The sequence below is a fragment of the Octopus sinensis genome, linkage group LG26, assembly GCF_006345805.1.
Source record: "Octopus sinensis linkage group LG26, ASM634580v1, whole genome shotgun sequence".
Lineage (NCBI taxonomy): Eukaryota > Metazoa > Mollusca > Cephalopoda > Octopoda > Octopodidae > Octopus > Octopus sinensis.
This window is the reverse complement of record NC_043022.1, coordinates 3,327,960-3,349,447: the sequence shown is the minus strand read 5'-3', so window position 1 is coordinate 3,349,447 and position 21,488 is coordinate 3,327,960. Positions and strand designations below refer to the sequence as shown.

General features: G+C 36.8%; 1 protein-coding gene across 5 annotated transcripts in view; it reads right to left on the bottom strand.

Annotated features, from left to right (window-relative positions):
- Positions 1-21,488, bottom strand: part of LOC115224812 (RUS family member 1) — a 319,904-nt gene that overhangs the window by 98,103 nt on the left and 200,313 nt on the right. For 2 of the 5 annotated variants that reach the window (XR_005003888.1, XM_036513519.1), the window contains exons 6-9: positions 18,553-18,717; positions 12,614-12,841; positions 6,983-7,048; positions 103-303 (exon numbers count right to left, since the gene is read on the bottom strand). The exons of 2 other annotated variants lie outside the window; for them this stretch is intronic. Coding sequence is in view for 2 of the 3 variants with exons in the window: in XM_036513519.1 (XP_036369412.1) it covers positions 103-303; positions 6,983-7,048; positions 12,614-12,841; positions 18,553-18,717 (660 nt within the window). In the remaining variant the exon portion in view is untranslated. The remainder of the gene's footprint in view (positions 1-102; positions 304-6,982; positions 7,049-12,613; positions 12,842-18,552; positions 18,718-21,488) is intronic. One more of the 5 variants, XM_036513520.1, reaches the window with a different exon arrangement.

The window sequence follows — 21,488 nt, the reverse complement described above, 5'->3', positions numbered from 1 at the left end:
AATGGTTATGCGGGTCCACCTGAGTAAAACAGGAATCAAAAAGGGGTCCATAGAGAAAAGTAAATGATGGAGAAACACTAGTTTTAATGAAGATTGACTTACCTTAGCGTTACGTTCGGAAACTTCTGTGGCTTTTTGCTGCAGCTGCTGGTCCCGCAACTGCAAATCGGCGTGCAAGCCAGAAACGTGTGTCCGAACACCGTTCAGTTCAACGTGTAAATCGTGGATCTGTTCAGCCATTAACGTGACTTTTCTAACTTCATCTGCGTCCCGCGATTCACCATCAGCAGCTTTGCTCCCATCCTAATGGAGATGGAAGATAAGGGAAAGAACAGAATTATTAACCTATTTCTTTACTACCCACAAGGGGCTAAACACAGAGGGGACAAACAAGGACAGACATAGGTATTAAGTCGATTACATCGACCCCAGTGCGTAACTGGTACTTAATTTATCGACCCTGAAAGGATGAAAGGCAAAGTCGACCTCGACGGAATTTGAACTCACAACGTAACGCAGACGAAATACCGCTAAGCATTTCGCCCGGCGTGCTAACGTTTCTGCCAGCTCGAACTGAATTATTAACCGTTTTATTAGCATATATCTGTTGAAATGCACTGTTTTTGGTTTTAATTAACTTTGAAAGTAATGATGAATTTAATAAAATAATCTTGCATTTGATACATAGATTAAGACGAAATTTTGATAAGAGGTTTTAATTTAGATAACTTTCACTTTTGTTTCTATATTTCTGTTGAAATCCAATGCTTTTTTTCCAATAAATTTTGGAAATAGTGAAGAATTCACAAAAATAATTTTGTACTTATTAATCTGGTTTTTGGAACATAAATTAACATGGAATTTTGAAGAAAGGTTTTCATTTAGATCATTTTAACCCTTTTGTTATCATATTGCTGTTAAAATACACAGCTTTTGTTTCAATTAATTTTGGAAATAATTAAGAATTTAGTAAAGTAACTGTGGTGTAATTAATCTAAAGATTGATACACATAAACTAAGCTGAAATTTTGATGGGAGACATTAATTCAAATCAGAAGTTTGTGTCACAGAACCAAGAGCTATTTAGGCAGTTTGATATCAAAAGGTTTAAATTAACATTTGAAGAGAAGAGAGTCAACAGCAACAGGGATGAAAAGCTATCACCTAAAACAACAACAAAAATAAAATATATATGAAACAAAGTACTATGAATTGGTCATGTGAATTATCATGTGATGTTATTTAGCCCTAGGTCAGTTCTGACTTATCACATGCCCATGATTTTAAGGTGTGCAAATTGTGACTGTTCCCTATTTCATTGCGGCATAAATGTATCTTGGAATACATCATCCAATGTGCCCTTTATTTAAAATGATGGGGTATGACTCAAGGGAGATTTGGTTGCTATCTCTAGCCTGTTGGACAATCATGTAGCAGTTACCTTTTGGGCTCAGGTGAGACATCAGCAGTTCCCACATGTGAAAGTTATCAACAACTGTCACATGTATAGGTTATAGACAATGGTATGTACAAAGTTACTGACAACAGTTACATGTGAAAGATACTGACAGTAGTCATATGTAGAAGTTACTGATAGCAGCCACATGTGGAAGATACTGACAGTAGTCATATGTAGAAGTTACTGATAGCAGCCACATGTGGAAGATACTGACAGTAGTCATATGTAGAAGTTACTGATAGCAGCCACATGTGGAAGATGCTGACAGTAGTCATATGTAGAAGTTACTGATAGCAGCCACATGTGAAAGATGCTGACAGTAGTCATATGTAGAGGTTACTGATAGCAGCCACATGTGAAAGATGCTGACAGTAGTCATATGTAGAAGTTACTGATAGCAGCCACATGTGGAAGATGCTGACAGTAGTCATATGTAGAAGTTACTGATAGCAGCCACATGTGAAAGATGCTGACAGTAGTCATATGTAGAAGTTACTGATAGCAGCCACATGTGAAAGATGCTGACAGTAGTCATATGTAGAAGTTACTGATAGCAGCCACATGTGGAAGATACTGACAGTAGTCATATGTAGAAGTTACTGATAGCAGCCACATGTGGAAGATACTGACAGTAGTCATATGTAGAAGTTACTGATAGCAGCCACATGTGAAGATGCTGACAGTATCATATGTAGAAGTTACTGATAGCACCACATGTGGAAGATACTGACAGTAGTCATATGTAGAAGTTACTGATAGCAGCCACATGTGAAGATACTGACAGTAGTCATATGTAGAAGTTACTGATAGCAGCCACATGTGAAAGATACTGACAATAGTCATATGTAGAAGTTACTGATAGCAGCCACATTGTGGAAGATACTGACAGTAGTCATAGTAGAAGTTACTGATAGCAGCCACATGTGGAAGATACTGACAGTAGTCATATGTAGAAGTTACTGATAGTAGCCCATGTGGAAGATACTGACAGTAGTCATATGTAGAAGTTACTGATAGCAGCCACATGTGGAAGATAACTGACAGTAGTCATATGTAGAAGTTACTGATAGCAGCCACATGTGGAAGATACTGACAGTAGTCATATGTAGAAGTTACTGATAGCAGCCACATGTGGAAGATACTGACAGTAGTCATATGTAGAAGTTACTGATAGCAGCCACATGTGGAAGATACTGACAGTAGTCATATGTAGAAGTTACTGATAGCAGCCACATGTGGAAGATACTGACAGTAGTCATATGTAGAAGTTACTGATAGCAGCCACATGTGGAAGATACTGACAGTAGTCATATGTAGAAGTTACTGATAGCAGCCACATGTGGAAGATACTGACAGTAGTCATATGTAGAAGTTACTGATAGCAGCCACATGTGGAAGATACTGACAGTAATCATATGTAGAAGTTACTGATAGTGTGTATATATATATATATATCTTAAAGTTACTGGTAGTGGCCACATGTGGGAGCTTCTGATAGCAGCCATGTATGTAAGCTATCAAATCTCCCTAAGCCATCATTTTAAATAAAAGGCATGTTGAATGATGTTTTCCAAGATACATTTATATCTCAATAAAATAGGGAACAGTCACAGCTTCATGTGTGAGTTATCAACATCATTACTTATGGAACATGGAGGCGCAATGGCCCAGTGGTTAGGGCAGCGGACTCGCAGTCGGAGGATCGCGGTTTCGATTCCCAGACCGGGCATTGTGAGTGTTTATTGAGCGAAAACACCTAAAAGCCCCACGAGGCTCCGGCAGGGGATGGTGGTGATCCCTGCTGTACTCTTTCACCACAACTTTCTCTCACTCTTTCTTCCTGTTTCTCTTGTACCTGTATTTCAAGGGGCCAGCCTTGTCACATCCTGTGTGTCACGCTGAATCTCCCCGAGGACTACGTTAAGGGTACACATGTCTGTGGAATGCTCAGCCACTTGCACGTTAATATCACGAGCAGGCTGTTCCGTTGATCGTATCAGCTGGGACCCTCATCGTCGCAACCGACGGAGTGCTCCTACCTACCTATGGAACATCAGCAGTGATATATATATATATGTATGATAACAGTATGGCAGTCATAAAATAACAATTTAAAAGAACTGTCAACAAACAAATAGCATCAGTTCTCCTCTACAGTGAAAGACAATTGTCAAAAAAAAAAACAACTTGATAGTGACCAGTTAGCAACAAGAAACATGAAGTGTTACCACAGGGAGGACAGGGATCAGGTTACGGACAAGAAACAACGGAGAAGGATTTTAACAACAAACACAAGGGCTTAACAATACAACATAAATAGCAAGACAGATTTATCAACAAGACATACAAAAGGGGTTTCGACAAGACATACAGAGAAAGTTATAAAGAAGACGTACATCATGTTGCTAACATCCTCCTCAGTATAAGGAGAGTGAGCGACAGAAAGTACAGAGGAAGTTATCAACAAGACACATGGGGAATTATCAATCATGGTGTACAAGAGTGGTTATCAATACAAAGTACAGGGGAAGTTATCAACAAGACATGGGGGTAGGTTTTTAACAGGAAACACAAAGGGAGTTATCAACATGTACAGTGGTGGGTAGGTTATCGACAAGCACAAAGAATTATCAACAAGAAACATGAAGACAAGCAACATGAAAAGACAACGACGAGGGACAGTAGAAAATAGCAACAAGAAACAGAGGAAGTGAGAGGGGGGAGTTATTAAGAAATGCACAGGACAATACGAGAGGATAGATCCAGAATGACTGATCAATAGCAACACTGTAAGTGTTTGATCAATAGCAACACCGTGAATGTCTGGCCAATAGCAACACTGTAAGTGTTTGATCAATAGCAACACTATGAGTGTCTGGTCAATAGCAACACTGTAAGTGTTTGATCAATAGCAACACTGTGAGTGTCTGGTCAATAGCAACACAGTGTCTGATCAATGATGCTTAATTCCTTCTGTGAAAGGACAGGATCTCAGCACTGTCAATTTTAAACTCCATTTCAAAGCCACAAATCCTTTGCTCTTATTTGCTCCCTATGGCACAGGTGGAGCAGAGAGACTTAAATTTACAATCTTTCAGCAAAGACATGAGCAATAGTCACCCTAAATTATCAATGAGTTGCCCTAAATTATAAGCGAGTCAATTTACATTATCAATAAGTAATCTCCTGACATTATTAATATGTTGCTTTACATTATCAATAAATAAATTTTAATAAAAGTAAAACTGACAAAAAGTTTTATAGAAATAATAATATGAATATATCAACAAATGTTATATGCTATAATGTTCCATTTTCATATCCAATAGCTTGTAATATCCCTTGTAAATTCCTTGCCATACTAGGTATGCATTTCCCACCTTCAAGTAAATATGGGAAATTATTTAATAGACATAGTGTTAAGTTTTCATATTCAACTGCTTAATTGCAGCAAAAATAAACAGAGAATTAGAGAATATCTAAAGTCTAAATCTATAAATAATTGTAGAACTGATATGTACAGTGAAATTAACGTTATTGATAATCATTTGGAACAAAGTTTAGATTCTATAATTCATTAAAATGCTGATAATATAGCGAGTCTTTTATCTTATATTAATTCTATTAATAATAATGATCCAACCGTATCCCCTATTTTACAGAAGGGTGCTAGTAGAAATTCTTATAACTATGAGGGCAATTTACAAGTGAACAAATCAATATGTAATTGTGTAAACAAAACTTGATGCCCTTTAGGAAATCAGTGTTTAAAAAAGAATATAGTGTATCAGTGTGAAGTAATAACTAGTATTGGTATACTGGTTCTTTTGCTACTAGTTGGAAATCTAGATTTTATAATTGTTCTAATTCCTTTAAATGGATTAAGTCGATTACATCGACCCCAGTGCGTAACTGGTACTTAATTTATCGACCCCGGAAGGATGAAAGGCAAAGTCGACCTCGGCGGAATTCTACTAATCTTAGTAAATGCATTTAGAATTTAAGGGATAAGAATATTAAATACGATTTAATGTGGTCCACTATTAGTTATGCACTATTGTATAATATTGGTAATTCTACTTGTGACCTTTGCCCCGAAGAATTATATTTTATAATTACTTCTAAATTAATTTTATTGAACTTTAATGGGCACTTAACTTTAAGATGCTGCCATAAATTTAGAAAGACATTATAATAATCTTTTAATTATTATATAATAAGGTTAATTTCTCTTAAAGTGCTTTAATTAGTGAGTAACTAATTAATTATAGCAATGTAAGGTACCTAAGCCTCGATTAAGCATAACATAGAATTCTTAGCTATAATTTTTATTCTGTAATTATCCACTAAGATCATCAAGATTTGTATATATTATTAATTGTAGTAATTTTTCTATTATTATATAATAATCTTAATTCATATAAAAGGGTATGATATAAAAATAAATGGGTATTTAATTATCTTATCCGTTATCTTTATTCTTTAGTAGCATAGTCATTAGTAATTGTATATATTATTATTAATTATAACTTTTAATAAGGTTACTTCCTATATGAGTTTAGTATAATGAATAAATAGATATTTCGTTGTCTTTTCTGTAATTTTTAATTTTTAATTAACCTGAACTTTTAGGGAAAGTGACTCAGCTGTTTTTATTGGTCAGAACAATGTGGTGAATCAATACTTAGACAGATGAGGTATTAGATTGATGATTGTTGAATGATGTTGGAGAAAAGAAACTCCAGCTTGAAATATATGATTAATGATTAAAGAGTGATGTGATAAGGATATGAATGAGACTGAAATGTGAAACTACAAGATATCACAACAGTGAAGGGTTTTCAAATAAACATACAGACATATGCAAGCTTTTGTGTGAAAGCATGTGAATGTGTGTGTGTGTGTGTGTGTATGTATTTATACATGTGTGTGTTTTTGTGTGTATGTGTGTATAAACATAAATGGACAATGGGAAATAACTCAGAGACCAGTGGTATAAATATGGACAAAAAAAGACAAACGTATATCATATACAAGATAAATTCATGATTTATTGAAATTGTATGCACGTGTGTGTGTGTATATATATATATATATATATATATATTTCTTTACTACCCACAAGGGGCTAAACACAGAGGAGACAAACAAGGACAGACAAACAGATTAAGTCGATTACATCGACCCCAGTGCATAACTGGTACTTAATTTATCGACACCGGAAGGATGAAAGGCAAAGTCGACCTCGGCGGAATTTGAACTCGGAACGTAACGGCAGACGAAATACGGCAACGCATTTCGCCCGGCGTGCTAACGGTTCTGCCAGCTCGCCGCCTTATATATATATATATATATACACACAGACACACACAGACTAATGCAATATACATGCAATACAAACACTCACAGAAACACACACAAAAAAACCCCAAAACAACTGTGACTGTGCAAGCTGTAATAAACCATCAAACATGCTGGTCTCTAAAAACAAAAAATCAGACATTCCGGTGCATGTAAGCTTACCATTATATCAAAAAATTTTATCATTTTTCTAATATCTCCATTCAGAGATAACCGGTTCCAAGTTTCCTGAAATAAAGTGACAACCTTAAATAGACCTTAGTGTTGAAATTTTGTTACTGTTTCCATCTATGAAATCAGTTTATTTGTTACAGATTGTTGTAGTAGCATGGCAGCCCCTAAAAGGGATCACACAAGACCACCCTCTCTCCCTAGTTCACCTTCCATGATTTATTCAGGAGCAACTACCACCTGTGTCATCTCTTGTGAAAGGTAGGAGAGTCCAGTTTGCTGGACATTGTTGTAGAGCTGAAAAAGAAGTAATTTCTACTCTTCTCCTCTGGAAGCCATCTACTCGCAATACCAGAGGGCGCACACTCTCCTACCCTGATGTAATCTCCAGGGATACAAGCATCCAGCAATAGGACCTCCGTAATGCCATGATGGACCGTGAAGTCTGGCGTAGCATGGTAAATTCCATTGTCTCGACCACGGTCGAACAATGATGATGATGTGGGTGGAGGGGTTATAAGTCTGATTATTGCTAAATTTTAGGAATTAATAATGGAACTTATTAAGACCAATAATGCCAGATATTCAAGCACCGAGAACATGAAGATTTGAAAAGTGACAATGAAGGACGGTTCTTTAATAATAGAAGCAGCAGCATCGAAGCATGGTGCCGAATATAATATATATCTTGTTCTTGTTCCAGTTGTTAGCATGTTGGATAAACTATTTTGTGGAACTTGTTCCGGATCTTGAACTCAAATCTCAGCAAGGTCAACTTTGGAGTTAGTAAAGTTTAATATTGGGGTAGATTCCTCTCTACCTAAGAAATTAGCTGTGTCCAGATCTGGAGAAGGATGGGTTCTGCCAGGCTTAAAACTCACATGATAAACTGTTTGTAATCACACACACACACAGATCCTTTTTTGTTACTGGATTTCTGATGAAATACGTTGCCTTTCAATTAATTTCGAAAAATAGCAAAGAATTTAGTAAAATGACTGTCATTAATTCAGCTGAAGTTTGGAATATAAATTAATATGAAATTATGAAGGAAGGTTTTAATTTAGATAACTTTAAACAGTAAATCATCATCATCATTGTTTAGCGTCCTCTTTCCATGCTGGCATGGGTTGGACGGTTCAACTGGGGTCTGGGAAGCCAGGAGGCTGCACCAGGCCCAGTCTGATCCGGCAATGTTTCTACGGCTGGATGCCCTTCCTAACGCTCGTATTGTAAAACCAGGAGCAGTCTCAGACAGGTTGATACCAAAAGAGGCAACAACACAACATACAGGAATGCAAAGTAAAAATATTTTCAGAGGACCAAAGTGAGGAATTATAAGAATCATCGAGACGTTAGCCGTGATGAATAAGAACTTGTTTCATGCAATGGTCCATGCAGTGATGGTGAGATTAATATGTCAAAGAAGGAGAATAATTAGCAGAAAATATCATCTAATGTCCACTTTCCTTGCTGGCATGGGTTGGCTGGTTTGACTGAGAACCAGCAAGCTGGGAGGCTGAACCAGGCTCCAATCTGATTTGGCAAGGTTTCTAAAGCTGGATGCCCTTCCTAATGCCAACCACTCTCAGAGTGTAATAGGTGCTTTTTACATGCCTCTGGCGTGGGTGCCAGTCAGGCGGCACTGGCATTGGCCACACTCGAATGGTGCTATTTATGTGCTACCGGCACAGGTGCCAGTCAGGTAGCACTGGCATCAGTGATACTTGAATGGTGCTTTTCACATGCCACCGACACGGGTGCCAGCCAGGCGGCACTCACATCAGCCACACTCAAACGGTGCTTTTTACATGCCACAGACACGGGTGCCACAGACACAGGTGGCACTGGCATTGGTCATGCACGAATGGTGCTTTTTATGTGCCACCCTAATATTTGTTTAAAGAAATGGAAGATTAACAATGCTCGCCCTATTGAAGGTATAGTACCCCCCCCCCTGCACTTCGCTCCACCAGACTGTGTTTTAACTGTAAACTACATTCTGTTAATAAGATACAGATGAAGATGGGGCGATGGAAACAGTGATTGGACATGGAGGATCCTGGTGGAGTGTATGGCTATGACATGAGACTGGTGTGTGTGGTGAGCAATAGTGGTTGTATCTGAGGTTTGAACCCTTGCCTATGATCACTGGGATATTCATTCATTCACAGTTTTTATTATTATTTATCTCCATATTATTATTTTATTATTATTTATCTCCGTTACTTAGCGGTTTGGCAAAAGAGACCAATAAAATAAGTACTGGGCTTACAAAAGAATAACTCCCAGGGTTGAGTTGCTCGATTAAAGGCGGTGCTCCAGCATGGCCGCAGTCAAATGACTGAAACAAGTAAAAGAGTATATCAGAAGCTCCAGGATGTATTTAACCCCTTACCTGGCAAAGACAAGTTAACTTGTCTTCACCCAATTTGTCTTTCTCAGAGTGCAACGAGTAAATTCATCCAAAATATATCATTCCAAAGCCAACCACAGATGAGTTTATACATCAATTCATGGCATTTCTTGGCTTTTATCTGTTTTTTATTTACAAATTATGCCCAGATGTCGAGCTGAGAAGATGACAATGAGTATGACCCTTCTATTAGAAGCTTGGACACATCAGATGAGAATGCAAGTTCGTCTGATAAAAAAAAATTTGTCTGAAAATGAAACTTTTCTCCAAGAAGAGTTGCTGGGGAAGGGGTTTAAAATTGAATAAAATAAAAACATTTAACACTGTTTTGTCACCTTATTTCTAAAGAAATACACCAATTTGATGGGTTTTGATTAATTATGAAAATAATCAAGAATTCAGAGCAGATACAAACAGGTGTGTTGCTGTGGAGGAACATGCAGAGCAAGTGGACTTATTAAAAGTAATTAATAGAGACAGAAGCAGTATTAATAATCCCACTGGCTATCTGCAACACCAGTGCCAGAACAGACACAGAGATTCTATATATTACTGACAGAGAAACTGCTGCTGCCTCCAGCCATGGATGTCTGTCACTGAGAAGGCCAAGGAAGGCTGAAATCATGTGATCTAGTAATTCTAGCAGCAGTAGTGGATGATTATCTTCCACTATATAAACATGATAAACAGCGATATAAACATGATGTGCCATAAGTCCATATGAGAGGTCCTCTCAGAGTAAATAATGCAGTATTTTGTGTTCCAACACAACATTCTTGTTAATTAAGAGATAAACATGACTTTTTGGTATTAATACAATATTGCATCTGTTGCTATTAATTATGATGGGAGGTTTTAATATAAATACGAACATTTTAAAATGAGAAACAGTGTCAAGGAAGTATTAAAAACATTAACCCTTTTGTTACCAAAACAACCGTAGCCAAAGTTTGGAACATGTTTTAAACATTAAAATTGTTATGCCCGAGTACAATTTGATTCAAATATATACGATGTAGAAATATACTTCAGGACAAGTGAGGCCAGAACCCATGGCCTTCACCTGGGATTTAGCCAGTCCTTTTCTTCTTGGGATACAAAATTCTGCTTGCGAAGACCTGTTGAGGCAAGTGAAATGAAAATCGATTGAAAATCAATGGAAATTGAAGTTGTGATACCAGTGCTGGTGGTACGTAAAAGAACCATCCAAATGTGGCCGTTGCTTGCGCCGCCTCGACTGGCCTCTGTGCCACCGGCACGTAAAAAGCACCAACCAATCATGGCCATTGCCAGCCTCGCCTGGCACCTGTGCCAGTGGCACGTAAAAAGCACCCACTACACTCATGGAGTGGTTGGCGTTAGGAAGGGCATCCAGCTGTAGAAACACTGCCAGATGAGACTGGGCCTGGTGCAGCCTTCTGGCTTCCCAGACCCCAGTCGAACTGTTCAACCCATGCTAGCATGGAAAACAGACGTTAAACGATGATGATGATCCAAGGCGGTGAGCTGGCAGAACCGTTAGCACACCGGGCGAAATGCGTAGCTGTATTTCGTCTGCCGTTACGTTCTGAGTTCAAATTCCGCCGAGGTCGACTTTGCCTTTCATCCTTTCAGGGTCGATAAATCAAGTACCAGTTACGCACTGGGGTCGATGTAATCGACTTAATCCGTTTGTCTGTCCTTGTTTGTCTCCTCTGTGTGTAGCCCCTTGTGGGTAATAAAGAAACGGATGATGATGATCCAATGGTTCAATTAGAAGATATTGACCCATTCCATCAGCTTTTAGGTAAATATATCTCTACGTTGTATATATCTGAATTGAACTGTACATTTGGACATAACAATTTAAATTTTTAAAAATTGTTACAAACTTTTAGCCATGACTGTATTTTGTTACTACTTCCATCTATGAAATCAGTTTATTTGTTACAGACTGTTGTAGTAGCCTGGTAGCTCCTAAAAGGGATCACACAAAACCACCCTCTCTCCCTAGTTCACCTTCCATGATTTATTCAGGAGCAATGTGGGTGGAGGGGTTATAAGGCTGATTATTGCTAAATTTTAGGAATTAATAATGGAACTTATTAAGACCAATAATGCCAGATATTCAAGCACCGAGAACATGAAGATTTGAGAAATGTCAATGAAGGACATTGTTTCAATAAATTTTGATAGTAATGAGGAATTTAGGAAAATATTTTTGCCATTCTTAAGCTGATGATTGGAACATAGATTAACATGAAACTTTAGTGGAAGACTAATTTAGATCCCTTTAAAACAGGGAGTTTGTATCAAAGAGTTGGGGCTGGTGTGAGACAGGTTGGTAACAAAAGGGTTAGTTTACAAAAGATGTTTAATAGTTTAAAACAAGACAAAAACAAAACAAAAAATCTCCAAAAATGTTATTAAATTCAACTCTATGAAATTAACCCTTTAACCCTTCTATTTCTGTTGAGATGCTCTGAGTTTCTTTCAATAAATTTTAAATATAACAAAGAATTTAGTAAAATAACTTCGTTATCATTCAGCTAGTGTTAGGAACATAAATTGTGACTCAGGTTTGGTGGAAGATTTTAATTCAGAATTTTTGAAAACAAGACATTTGTACTACAGAGCCAAAGGTGGATTCAGGTGGGTTGGTATCAAAAGGGTTGATTTGCAGATTTTGTTTCACATAGTTGTTTGACTAGTTAGAAATAGCAGCCAAATCTTGTGCAAACTGAAGACACATTTGACTGTCTTTAACCCTTTCATTACCCTATTTATTTTGAGATGCTCTGTGTTTCAATTAATTTTAAATATAACAAAGAATTTAGTAAAATTACTTAGTCATCATTAAGCTAGTGTTAGGAACATAAATTGTGACTAAGGTTTGATGGAAGATTTTAATTCAGAACTTTAGAAAACAAGACATTTGTACTACAGAACCAGAGGTAGTTTCAGCTGGGTTGGTATCAAAGGGGTTAACTGTGAAATTAAATTTCACAATTATTTATTCCAGGAAAGATATTAAATATCTATCTCAAAATAGAATTAGTATTTTCTGCAATAAACTTGACGTATCTCAACAAAAAATAGTTTTGAGCACAACATTCCTCAACAAAAGACAAACTGGTTTATAAAACTGATTTCCACAGTTAAAGGGTTAATTTGTAATCACAACCAACCAAACTTTGAATGAAACTTAATGAAACTAATCAACTTACTTTATGTTTGGCTGAGTATATCTGATTGTGAATGAGTTGTTGTAGTTCACGCAGGAGCGATCGTAGCTGGCCAGATTTGATGTCACTGATAGAATTACAAGTCTCTTCGACTGGGCCAACATAATCCACGTCACTGCCATCGCTGATGGCTTTGGCCTGGTTCTGTGTCCGAAGTTTAGCACATAATTTACAGAGGAGGTTGTACACTTCGACAATCTCATTTAGAAACTGAAAACAAAGCAAAACAAAAAGAAATAATTAAAACCAAAAAAAAAAAAAATCCCTAAAATCTATTCTGTTTCAGTGAAGGAACAGGAAACTAAAGAGAAGGAATCCATCATAGTGAGAGATCCAGGTAGGGATCTGTCAAGTGATATTTGTGTACGTTTAGATACAGAACACAGAAACATTGAAATAGCTCATTATTATAATTAAAGGTGGGTGAATTGTGCAAGAATGGCCAATTCTGAGGTTTCGCCTGTAATTGAAAAAGGTGTTATAAAAGGAGAAAGGGGCTCTCTACCCCCCTTTTGACCAGGCTCCCGTTGGCTTTTATGGGTTTTCCCACCAGGAACCTTTCGTAACGCCTCCCCATATTGGGAGTTTTTCATTGTTATATTATTTGATTGTTACACTGTTTTTACACAATTTTTTCACAAACGGACAAAACCCTTTGTAACCTTTCGTCCTGTTTTGTCCCTTTATGTTTCCTAATCATGTGTGTCTCAGCCCTTGTGGCCAATAAAACAAATTAATTATTATTAATATTAAGATGGCAACTTGGCAGAATCGTTAGCACGACGGGTGAAATGCTTAACGGTATTTCGTCTGCCGTTACGCTCTGAGTTCAAATTCCGCCGAGGTCAACTTTGCTTTTCATCCTTTCGAGGTCAAATTAAGTACCAGTTACGCACTGGGGTCGATGTAATTGACTTAATCCGTTTGTCTGTCCTTGTTTGTCCCCTCTGTGTTTAGCCCCTTGTCGGTTGTAAAGAAATAGATATTTCATCTGCCGCTACGTTCTGAGTTCAAATTCCACCGATGTCAACTTTGCCTTTCATCTTTTCGGGGTCGATAATTAGGAACCAGTGAAACACTGGGGTTGATGTAATCAACTATACTCCTCCCTTAAATTCCAGGCCTTGTGCCTATAGTAAAAAGGATTATTATTAGTATTAAGGCAGCAAACTGGCAGAATTGTTAGCATGTTGGACAAAATGCTTAGCGGTATTTTATCCATCTTTACTTTCTGAGTTCAAATTCCCTCCAAGGACGACTTTGCTTTCATCCCTTTTGGGGTTGATAAAATGAGTACCAGTTGAACACTGGGGTCAATGTAGTCGACTCATCCCCACCCCCAAAATTGCTGCCCCTGTGGAAAAATTTGAAACCGTTATTATTTTTATTATTATTATTATTATTATTGTTATTATTATTTATTGTTATTATTATTTATTATTATTATTATCATTATTTTTTTAATTATTATTATTTTTATTATTATTATTATTTTTTATTATTATTCTAATTATTATTATTTTTATTATTATTATTATTATTATTATTTTTTATTATTATTATCATTATTATTATTGTTATTATTATTATTATTTTTTATTGTTATTATTATTATTATTTTTTATTATTATTATTATTTTTTATTATTATTATTTTTATTATTATTATTATTATTTTTTATTATTATTATTATTATTATTTTTTATTATTATTATAATTATATTATTATTATTTTTTAAAATTATTATTATTATTATTTATTATTATTATTTTTTAAAATTATTATTATCATTTTTTATTATTATTATTATTACTATTTTTTATTATTATTATTATTTTTTATTATTATTATTATTGTTATTATTATTATTATTATTTTTTATTGTTATTATTATTATTATTTTTTATTATTATTTATTATTTATTATTATTATTATTTATTATTATTATTATTATTTTTTTTATTATTATTATTATTATTATTTTTTATTATTATATTATTATTATTTTATTATTATTATTTATTATTATTATTATTATTATTATTTATTATTATTATTTTTTAAATTATTATTATTATTTTTTATTATTATTATTATTACTATTTTTTATTATTATTATTATTTTTTATTATTATTATTATTGTTATTATTATTAGCAGGGGTAGCAACAGTGCTTTGGAGCCATGAAAAACTTACCCAAATTTACCCAAGCAACATTCTTGGCATTAAATTCTATGAATTCCATCCATTAAGTTCCAAAAGAAATTACCCCCACCCCTCCTCCTGATACCCCAATCAAAATAAACACGCCATTAAGCGATTTAACGAGCTTCCCAAATTGGAAAGCCAAAATCGTTTCCAATTTTTTTTTTTCTTAGATTCACATGTCTGATTCTTCAGCTTTATCACAACAATACAGAGTACAGTTTGGTATGTACTATTGCACGTACAGCATGCTTTCTACTGCTGCTACTACTACTACTATGACATGTATATGTGCTGAAAAGTTCCTGGCTTTGAGTAGAAGAAAATACAGGATGAGGACCAGTTAATTATGATTTTATTCAACATAACCCCTTCTCACATTCACACACTTATTGCAGTGGTCCTTCAGTTTTTCTAAGCCCTGTAAAACAACTCGGAAGGTTGGGCCTCCAACTAGGCCTTTCTTGACACCCTTAAAGCCAAGAACTTTTCAGAACCCCCTCATACATATATATATATATATATATATATACAATGGCATGCTAAAAAGTTCCTGGCTTTGGGTAAAAGAAAATACAGGAGAATCAGTTAATTATGATTTTATCCAACATATTCTCTTCTCAGATTCACACATTTATTGCAGGGGTCCTTCAGTTTTTCTAAGCCCCATAAAAGAACTCAGAAGGTTGGGTCTCCAACCATGCCTTTCGCGATACCCTTAAAACCAGGAACTTTTCAGCACACCCCAACCCCTCATATGGTGTGTTATTTATTACAACAGGTACAGTGTAGTCTGAGTCATATTCTTCCTAATTTAGGCACAAGACCGGAAATTTTGCGAGGAAGGGGCAGTCGGTTACCTCAGTGGAATTTGAACTCAAGAACTGGAAGAAAAACTGCTAAGCATTTTGTCCAACATGGTAATGATTCTGCCAAGTTCCTGGTTTTAAGTGTATTGCGAAAGGCATGGTTGGAGACCCAACCTTCTGAGTTCTTTTACAGGGCTTAGAAAAGCTGAATGGCCCCTGCACTTGCTACCTTGAATCTAAGTAACCATCATCATCATCAACACCACCACCATTTAATGTCTGTTGTCCATGCTGTCATGGGTTGGACAGTTTGACCAGAGCTGGCAAGCAGCTTCACCAGACTCCAGTCTGATTTGGCATGGTTCCCACAGTTGGATGCCCTTCCTAATGCCAACCACTCTACAGAGTGTACTGGGTGCTCTTTTAAGTGGCACCACACGGGCGCTGCTATGTAGTGCCACACGGGGGCTGCTTTTACATGATGCCATACAAGCACTCACCTGTGTGGCCTGAATCTGAGTGATATTGGTTTCAAATTTTGGCACAAGGCCAGTAATGCTCGGGGGAGGGAGTCAGTTGATTACATTGACCCCAGTATTCAACTGGTACTTATTTCATTGGCTTCGAAAAGGATGTAAAGGCAAAGTCAACCGCAGTGGAATTTGAACTCAGAATGTGAAGACAGACTCAATGCCACTAAGCATTTTGCCCAGCATGCTAACGCTTCTGCCAGCTTGCCGCCCAGTAATTTCGGAGAAGGAGGTAAGTCAATTACATCGACCCCAGTAGTCCACTGGTACTTATTTTACCGACCCTGAAATGATGAAGAACAAAGCCGCCCTCGGTGGAATTTGAACTCTGAATATCTGACATTGAATAAAGACTAACCTATACTCTTTTACTTGTTTCAATCATTTGACTGCGGCCATGCTGGAGCACCGCCTTTAGTCGAGCAAATCGACCCCGGGACTTATTCTTTGTAAGCCCAGTACTTATTCTATCGGTCTCTTTTGCCGAACCGCTAAGTTACGGGGACGTAAACACACCAGCATCGGTTGTCAAGCAATGCTAGGGGGACAAACACAGACACACAAACACATACATGCACACATATATATATACATATATACGACAGGCTTCTTTCAGTTTCCGTCTACCAAATACACTCACAAGGCATTGGTTGGCCCGGGGCTATAGCAGAAGACACTTGCCCAAGATGCCACGCAGTGGGACTGAACCCGGAACCATGTGATTGGTTAGCAAGCTACTTACCACACAGCCACTCCTGCGCCTATTTAGAGCTTTTATAAAAACTTTTTATCATTGTCCATAAGGCAAATTTTCTATATGGTGAAATTCCTTAGGGTAAATAGACGAAATACCACTAAGCAATTTGCCTGGCATGTGAAAGGATTTGCCAACTCACTGCCTTTATAACATCGGTTGTATTAAAATGTAGACAGAAGTGAGCTTTTTCTAAGAAAGCCTTATGAAAACAACCTTGTTAAACCAGTGACTCATGGTAGTAAAATTTGTAGACAATGTACATGAGAGAAAGGGTGGAATTGAAAATATTGTAAAAGGCGATGACAATGAAGAAAAAAATATATAAGAAAATACAATTTTAGCTTTGTGTTTCTTTGCAGAGAAACATTTCAAAGAATTCAATAATGATTGTTTATTTTGGCAGAATGCCAATTTTGTTTTCTTCTTTTCTTTAATGAGATGATGATGTGCAAGCAATTAACCCATTACTTGTGCTAATTAATGTTTAAGCATATCACCTTGGCTCCAAAATATCTTAACGATTAATAAAATTTTAAAATTACTTTGATATACTTTTGAAAACAAATTTTAAAATCCCATCTTTTGCATCTTTTACTTGTTTCAGTCATTAGACTGTGGCCATGCTGGGGCATTGCCTTAGAAAATTTTAATTAAATGAATCAATGTCAATGCTTATTATTTTCTTTTCTAAGCCTGGTATTTATTCTGCTGGTCTTTTCTTGTTGAACCACCAAGTTACAGGGACACAAACAAACCAACAACAGTCAAGTGGCGGTGGGGGATAAATACAGACACAAATCCACACATACATAATTGTATATATGATGGGCTTCCTTCAATTTCCATCTACCAAATCCACTCACAAAGGTATAATAGAAGGTGCCATGCAGTGGGACTGAACCCAGAACCACGTGGTCAGGAAGCAAGCTTCTTACCACACAGCCATACCCAAACCATGTATGTATGTGTGTGAGTCATTGTGTTTGTCCCGCCACTGCTTGACAACCAGCTGTTGGTTTATTTATGGCCCTGTAGTTTAGTGGTTTGTTAAAAGAGACAAAGATAGTTTAAGCACCTGACTTTAAAAAATTAAGCACTGGGATCCATCTGTTTGACTAAAACCCTTCGTGGCGGTGCCCCAGTATGGCCACAGTCCAATGATTGAAACAAGTAAAAGAAACAAAAGAAAATTAACAACAACTGCATGGAGTGGCTGTGTGGTAAGTAGCTTGCTAACCAACCACATGGTTTCCGGGTTCAGTCCAACTGCGTGGCACCTTGGGCAAGTGTCTTCTGCTATAGCCCCGGGTCGACCAATGCCTTGTGAGTGGATTTGGTAGACGGAAACTGAAAGAAGCCTGTCGTATATATGTATATAAATATATGTGTGTGTGTGTTTGTGTTTGTCCCCCTAGCATTGCTTGACAACCGATGTTGGTGTGTTTACGTCCCCGTAACTTAGCGGTTCGGCAAAAGAGACCGATAGAACAAGTACTGGGCTTACAAAGAATAAGTCCCGGGGTCGATTTGCTCGACTAAAAGGCGGTGCTCCAGCATGGCCGCAGTCAAATGACTGAAACACGTAAAAGAGTAAAAAGAGTAAAGAGATTATACATACCTCCTCGGAAAGGTTGTGGTGTGTTCCGATCTGATTAAAATGTGTTGCCATTGTGGAATTTGCCAGAGGAATCGGGGAACATTCGTCATCACACTCAATGTCGTCTTCGAATGTCATATTCATCATCATCATTGATTGTGGGGTCAGACTGGTCAATGCTTCCGACTGGAAAATACAGAAAAACATTTAGGGTTCTTTGTTGTGCAGAAGACATCATTAATTCTCTTGAAAACGAAAGTAGAAAAATAAAAAGGTGAAAAATTAGCAGAGTTACAAAACGCCAGACAAAATAACGTGTAATATGTTGTTTTGGGGTTCAAATCCCATCCATAAGAAGCATAGAGTTGGTTTCAGGTTTCTCTGGAATATCTATTCCTCCCTGGATGGGACACCAGACTGCCCCACCGTTATTTATTTTTGCCAGCTGAGTGGACTGGAGCAACGTGAAATGAAATGTCTTGCTTATAGAACACGTGTCACCCTGTCCGGGAATCGAAACCATAATCTTTTGATCTGGAGTCCAACACCCTAACCAGTAAGCCACCACATACCTCCACAAGTAAAATTACCTTCTTGAGTTATGCCAACTCATAAGGGCTGGTTTCCATGTCAGATATTTTTGAAAAAAACGTCATGAAATCATTTAAGATGAAATTTCTTATGGCAAAATTTTCTACAACCAGTGGAAAAACTTAGAATAATTGACAAAATGGTCAGCCAGGAATGCATTGCGAACTTGACTATATCTGGCAAGATACCATCTTGTGGAAAATATGCAAAGAAAAGCAAAGAAATAATCTCATGAAAATTCTATGACAACAAAACAGTAATGAAGGTTAACAAGTGATCCAGGGGTCAGGGGTCAGGGGTCATTCATTGACCTGATGCTATTGAAAGGAAAAATATATGCTGTGATATATCAAGTAGTGTCAGTGCCACACTCACAAGGCTTTGGTCAACCCAAGGCTGTGTTTTCCTGTTGGAAGCACTGACCAGTTTGATCCCCAACAATCAATGATGGTGAAGGGACAAGCCTGTATGTGTGGAAGGCACCCATGCATCGTAGCTGTGGTTGTTGCCAGTGCCATATGTGAATGGCACCCATGATGGTGGCACGTAAAAGCAGCCATTACACTCCAGCCTTAGAAATCATGCAAAATCAGGCTGGAATCTAGTGCAGCTCCAGTCAAACTATCCAACCCACACCAGCATGGGAAGTAGCTGTTAAGTGGTGATGATGATGTTTATACATATCGCTAGCCACTAAACCCTTTTCTATTTTCTCTCCCTGTTTATTTCTGTGTTCCTTTCTGTCAAAGAGCGTAGGCTCGAAACGTAAAAGACTTCCTCGCTTCCTGAGTGTTAAACTAATACATCTGCTTGTTGTTTATACACCTGTCTTCGTCTTTTGTTTTTTTTGTAAATTCTCACTATATATACATATATATATGTATGTATATATATATATATATATATGTATATATACATGTATATATACATATAAGTTAAGAAATATAGAACAACATAAGTTTGTCACTGGGAGTGGTATTCAGGTTGATTAACCCTTTCGTTACTGTATTTATTTTGAGATGCTCTGTGTTTCTTTCAATTACTTTAAATATAACAAAAGAATTTAGTAAAATAACTTAGTCATCATTCAGCTAGTGTTAGGAACGTAAATTGTGACTAAGGTTTGGTGGAAGATTTTAATTCGAAACCTATGAAAACAAGACATTTTACCACAGAGCCAGAGCCGGTTTTGGCCGGGTTAGCCTCACCTATCCACCAAGTCTATTATGTTGAATATATATATGTGTGGGTGTATGTATACACACACACACAGATATACAGATACACACACACACACATTGTACTATTCACTGTGTACACCCATACATTCCTTTTGTGTTTTGTGATACATTTATCACATTTTATGTTTGGTGATCCCATTACAGCTCTTGTACAATTATATATATGTATACACACACACACATATATATATATATATATACATGAGACAAACATTTTGACTATGGACACACAAAAGCGATATTTCATGTACAAGAAGTGTAAAGAGTTCCACCAAACATCCTCAAAAAGAACAATAAATATATGACAAAAAAACAAAGAGAGAGACTCATTCTCTTTCAGTGGCAGTGTAGACTTCTTTGTACCAGCCATTTTAAAAATGATACTGTTATTGCCACACACACACACACACACATATATATGTGCATGTGTGTTTTTACACAAATCCTCATTTAATGTCTGCTTTCCATGCTGGCATGAGTTGGACGGTTTGACATGGAGCTGGCTAGCAGAGAGTTGTCTAGTCTCTGATTGTCTGTTGAGCCATGGTTTTTATGGCTGGATGTCTTTCCCAATGCCAACCACTTAACAAAGTGTGCTGGGTGCTTCTTACGTGCCACCAGCACAGGTATGTTTACAGAGCATGGGCAAGGAAGCTTTTTAAGTGTCACCGGCACCCGAAAGGACAAGCCTGTATGTGTGGAAGACAACGATTTTATTTAGCTTGACTTTTATATACCATAAATCCTCGAGTATAATCCTCATTTTCCTTCCCAAAATTTAAAGGTCAAAATCCCTAGTGCGCATTATACACGAGGTCAAAAATGAAAATTATTTTCCAAGCAATGTCCGAGTCTCTATTTGCCGTCCGGCGATGTTTATTCAGACGCATTTTGTGATGTCGGGCGTGAAAATACCTTAAGCTAAGCCTGAAAGCAATGAAGTCATAAAGGAATCATCCATAACTTGCAGTAAACAACATTTATGAAACGTTATTACTGTTATTTCTTTATTTTCTGCAAACAAAATGCACAAAAAAGCTACATGTTTGCATTATGTTATATATACAATAATAATAAAGGACGTTACCGTATACATTTTTACAAAGCAAGGACGTTATATAGACC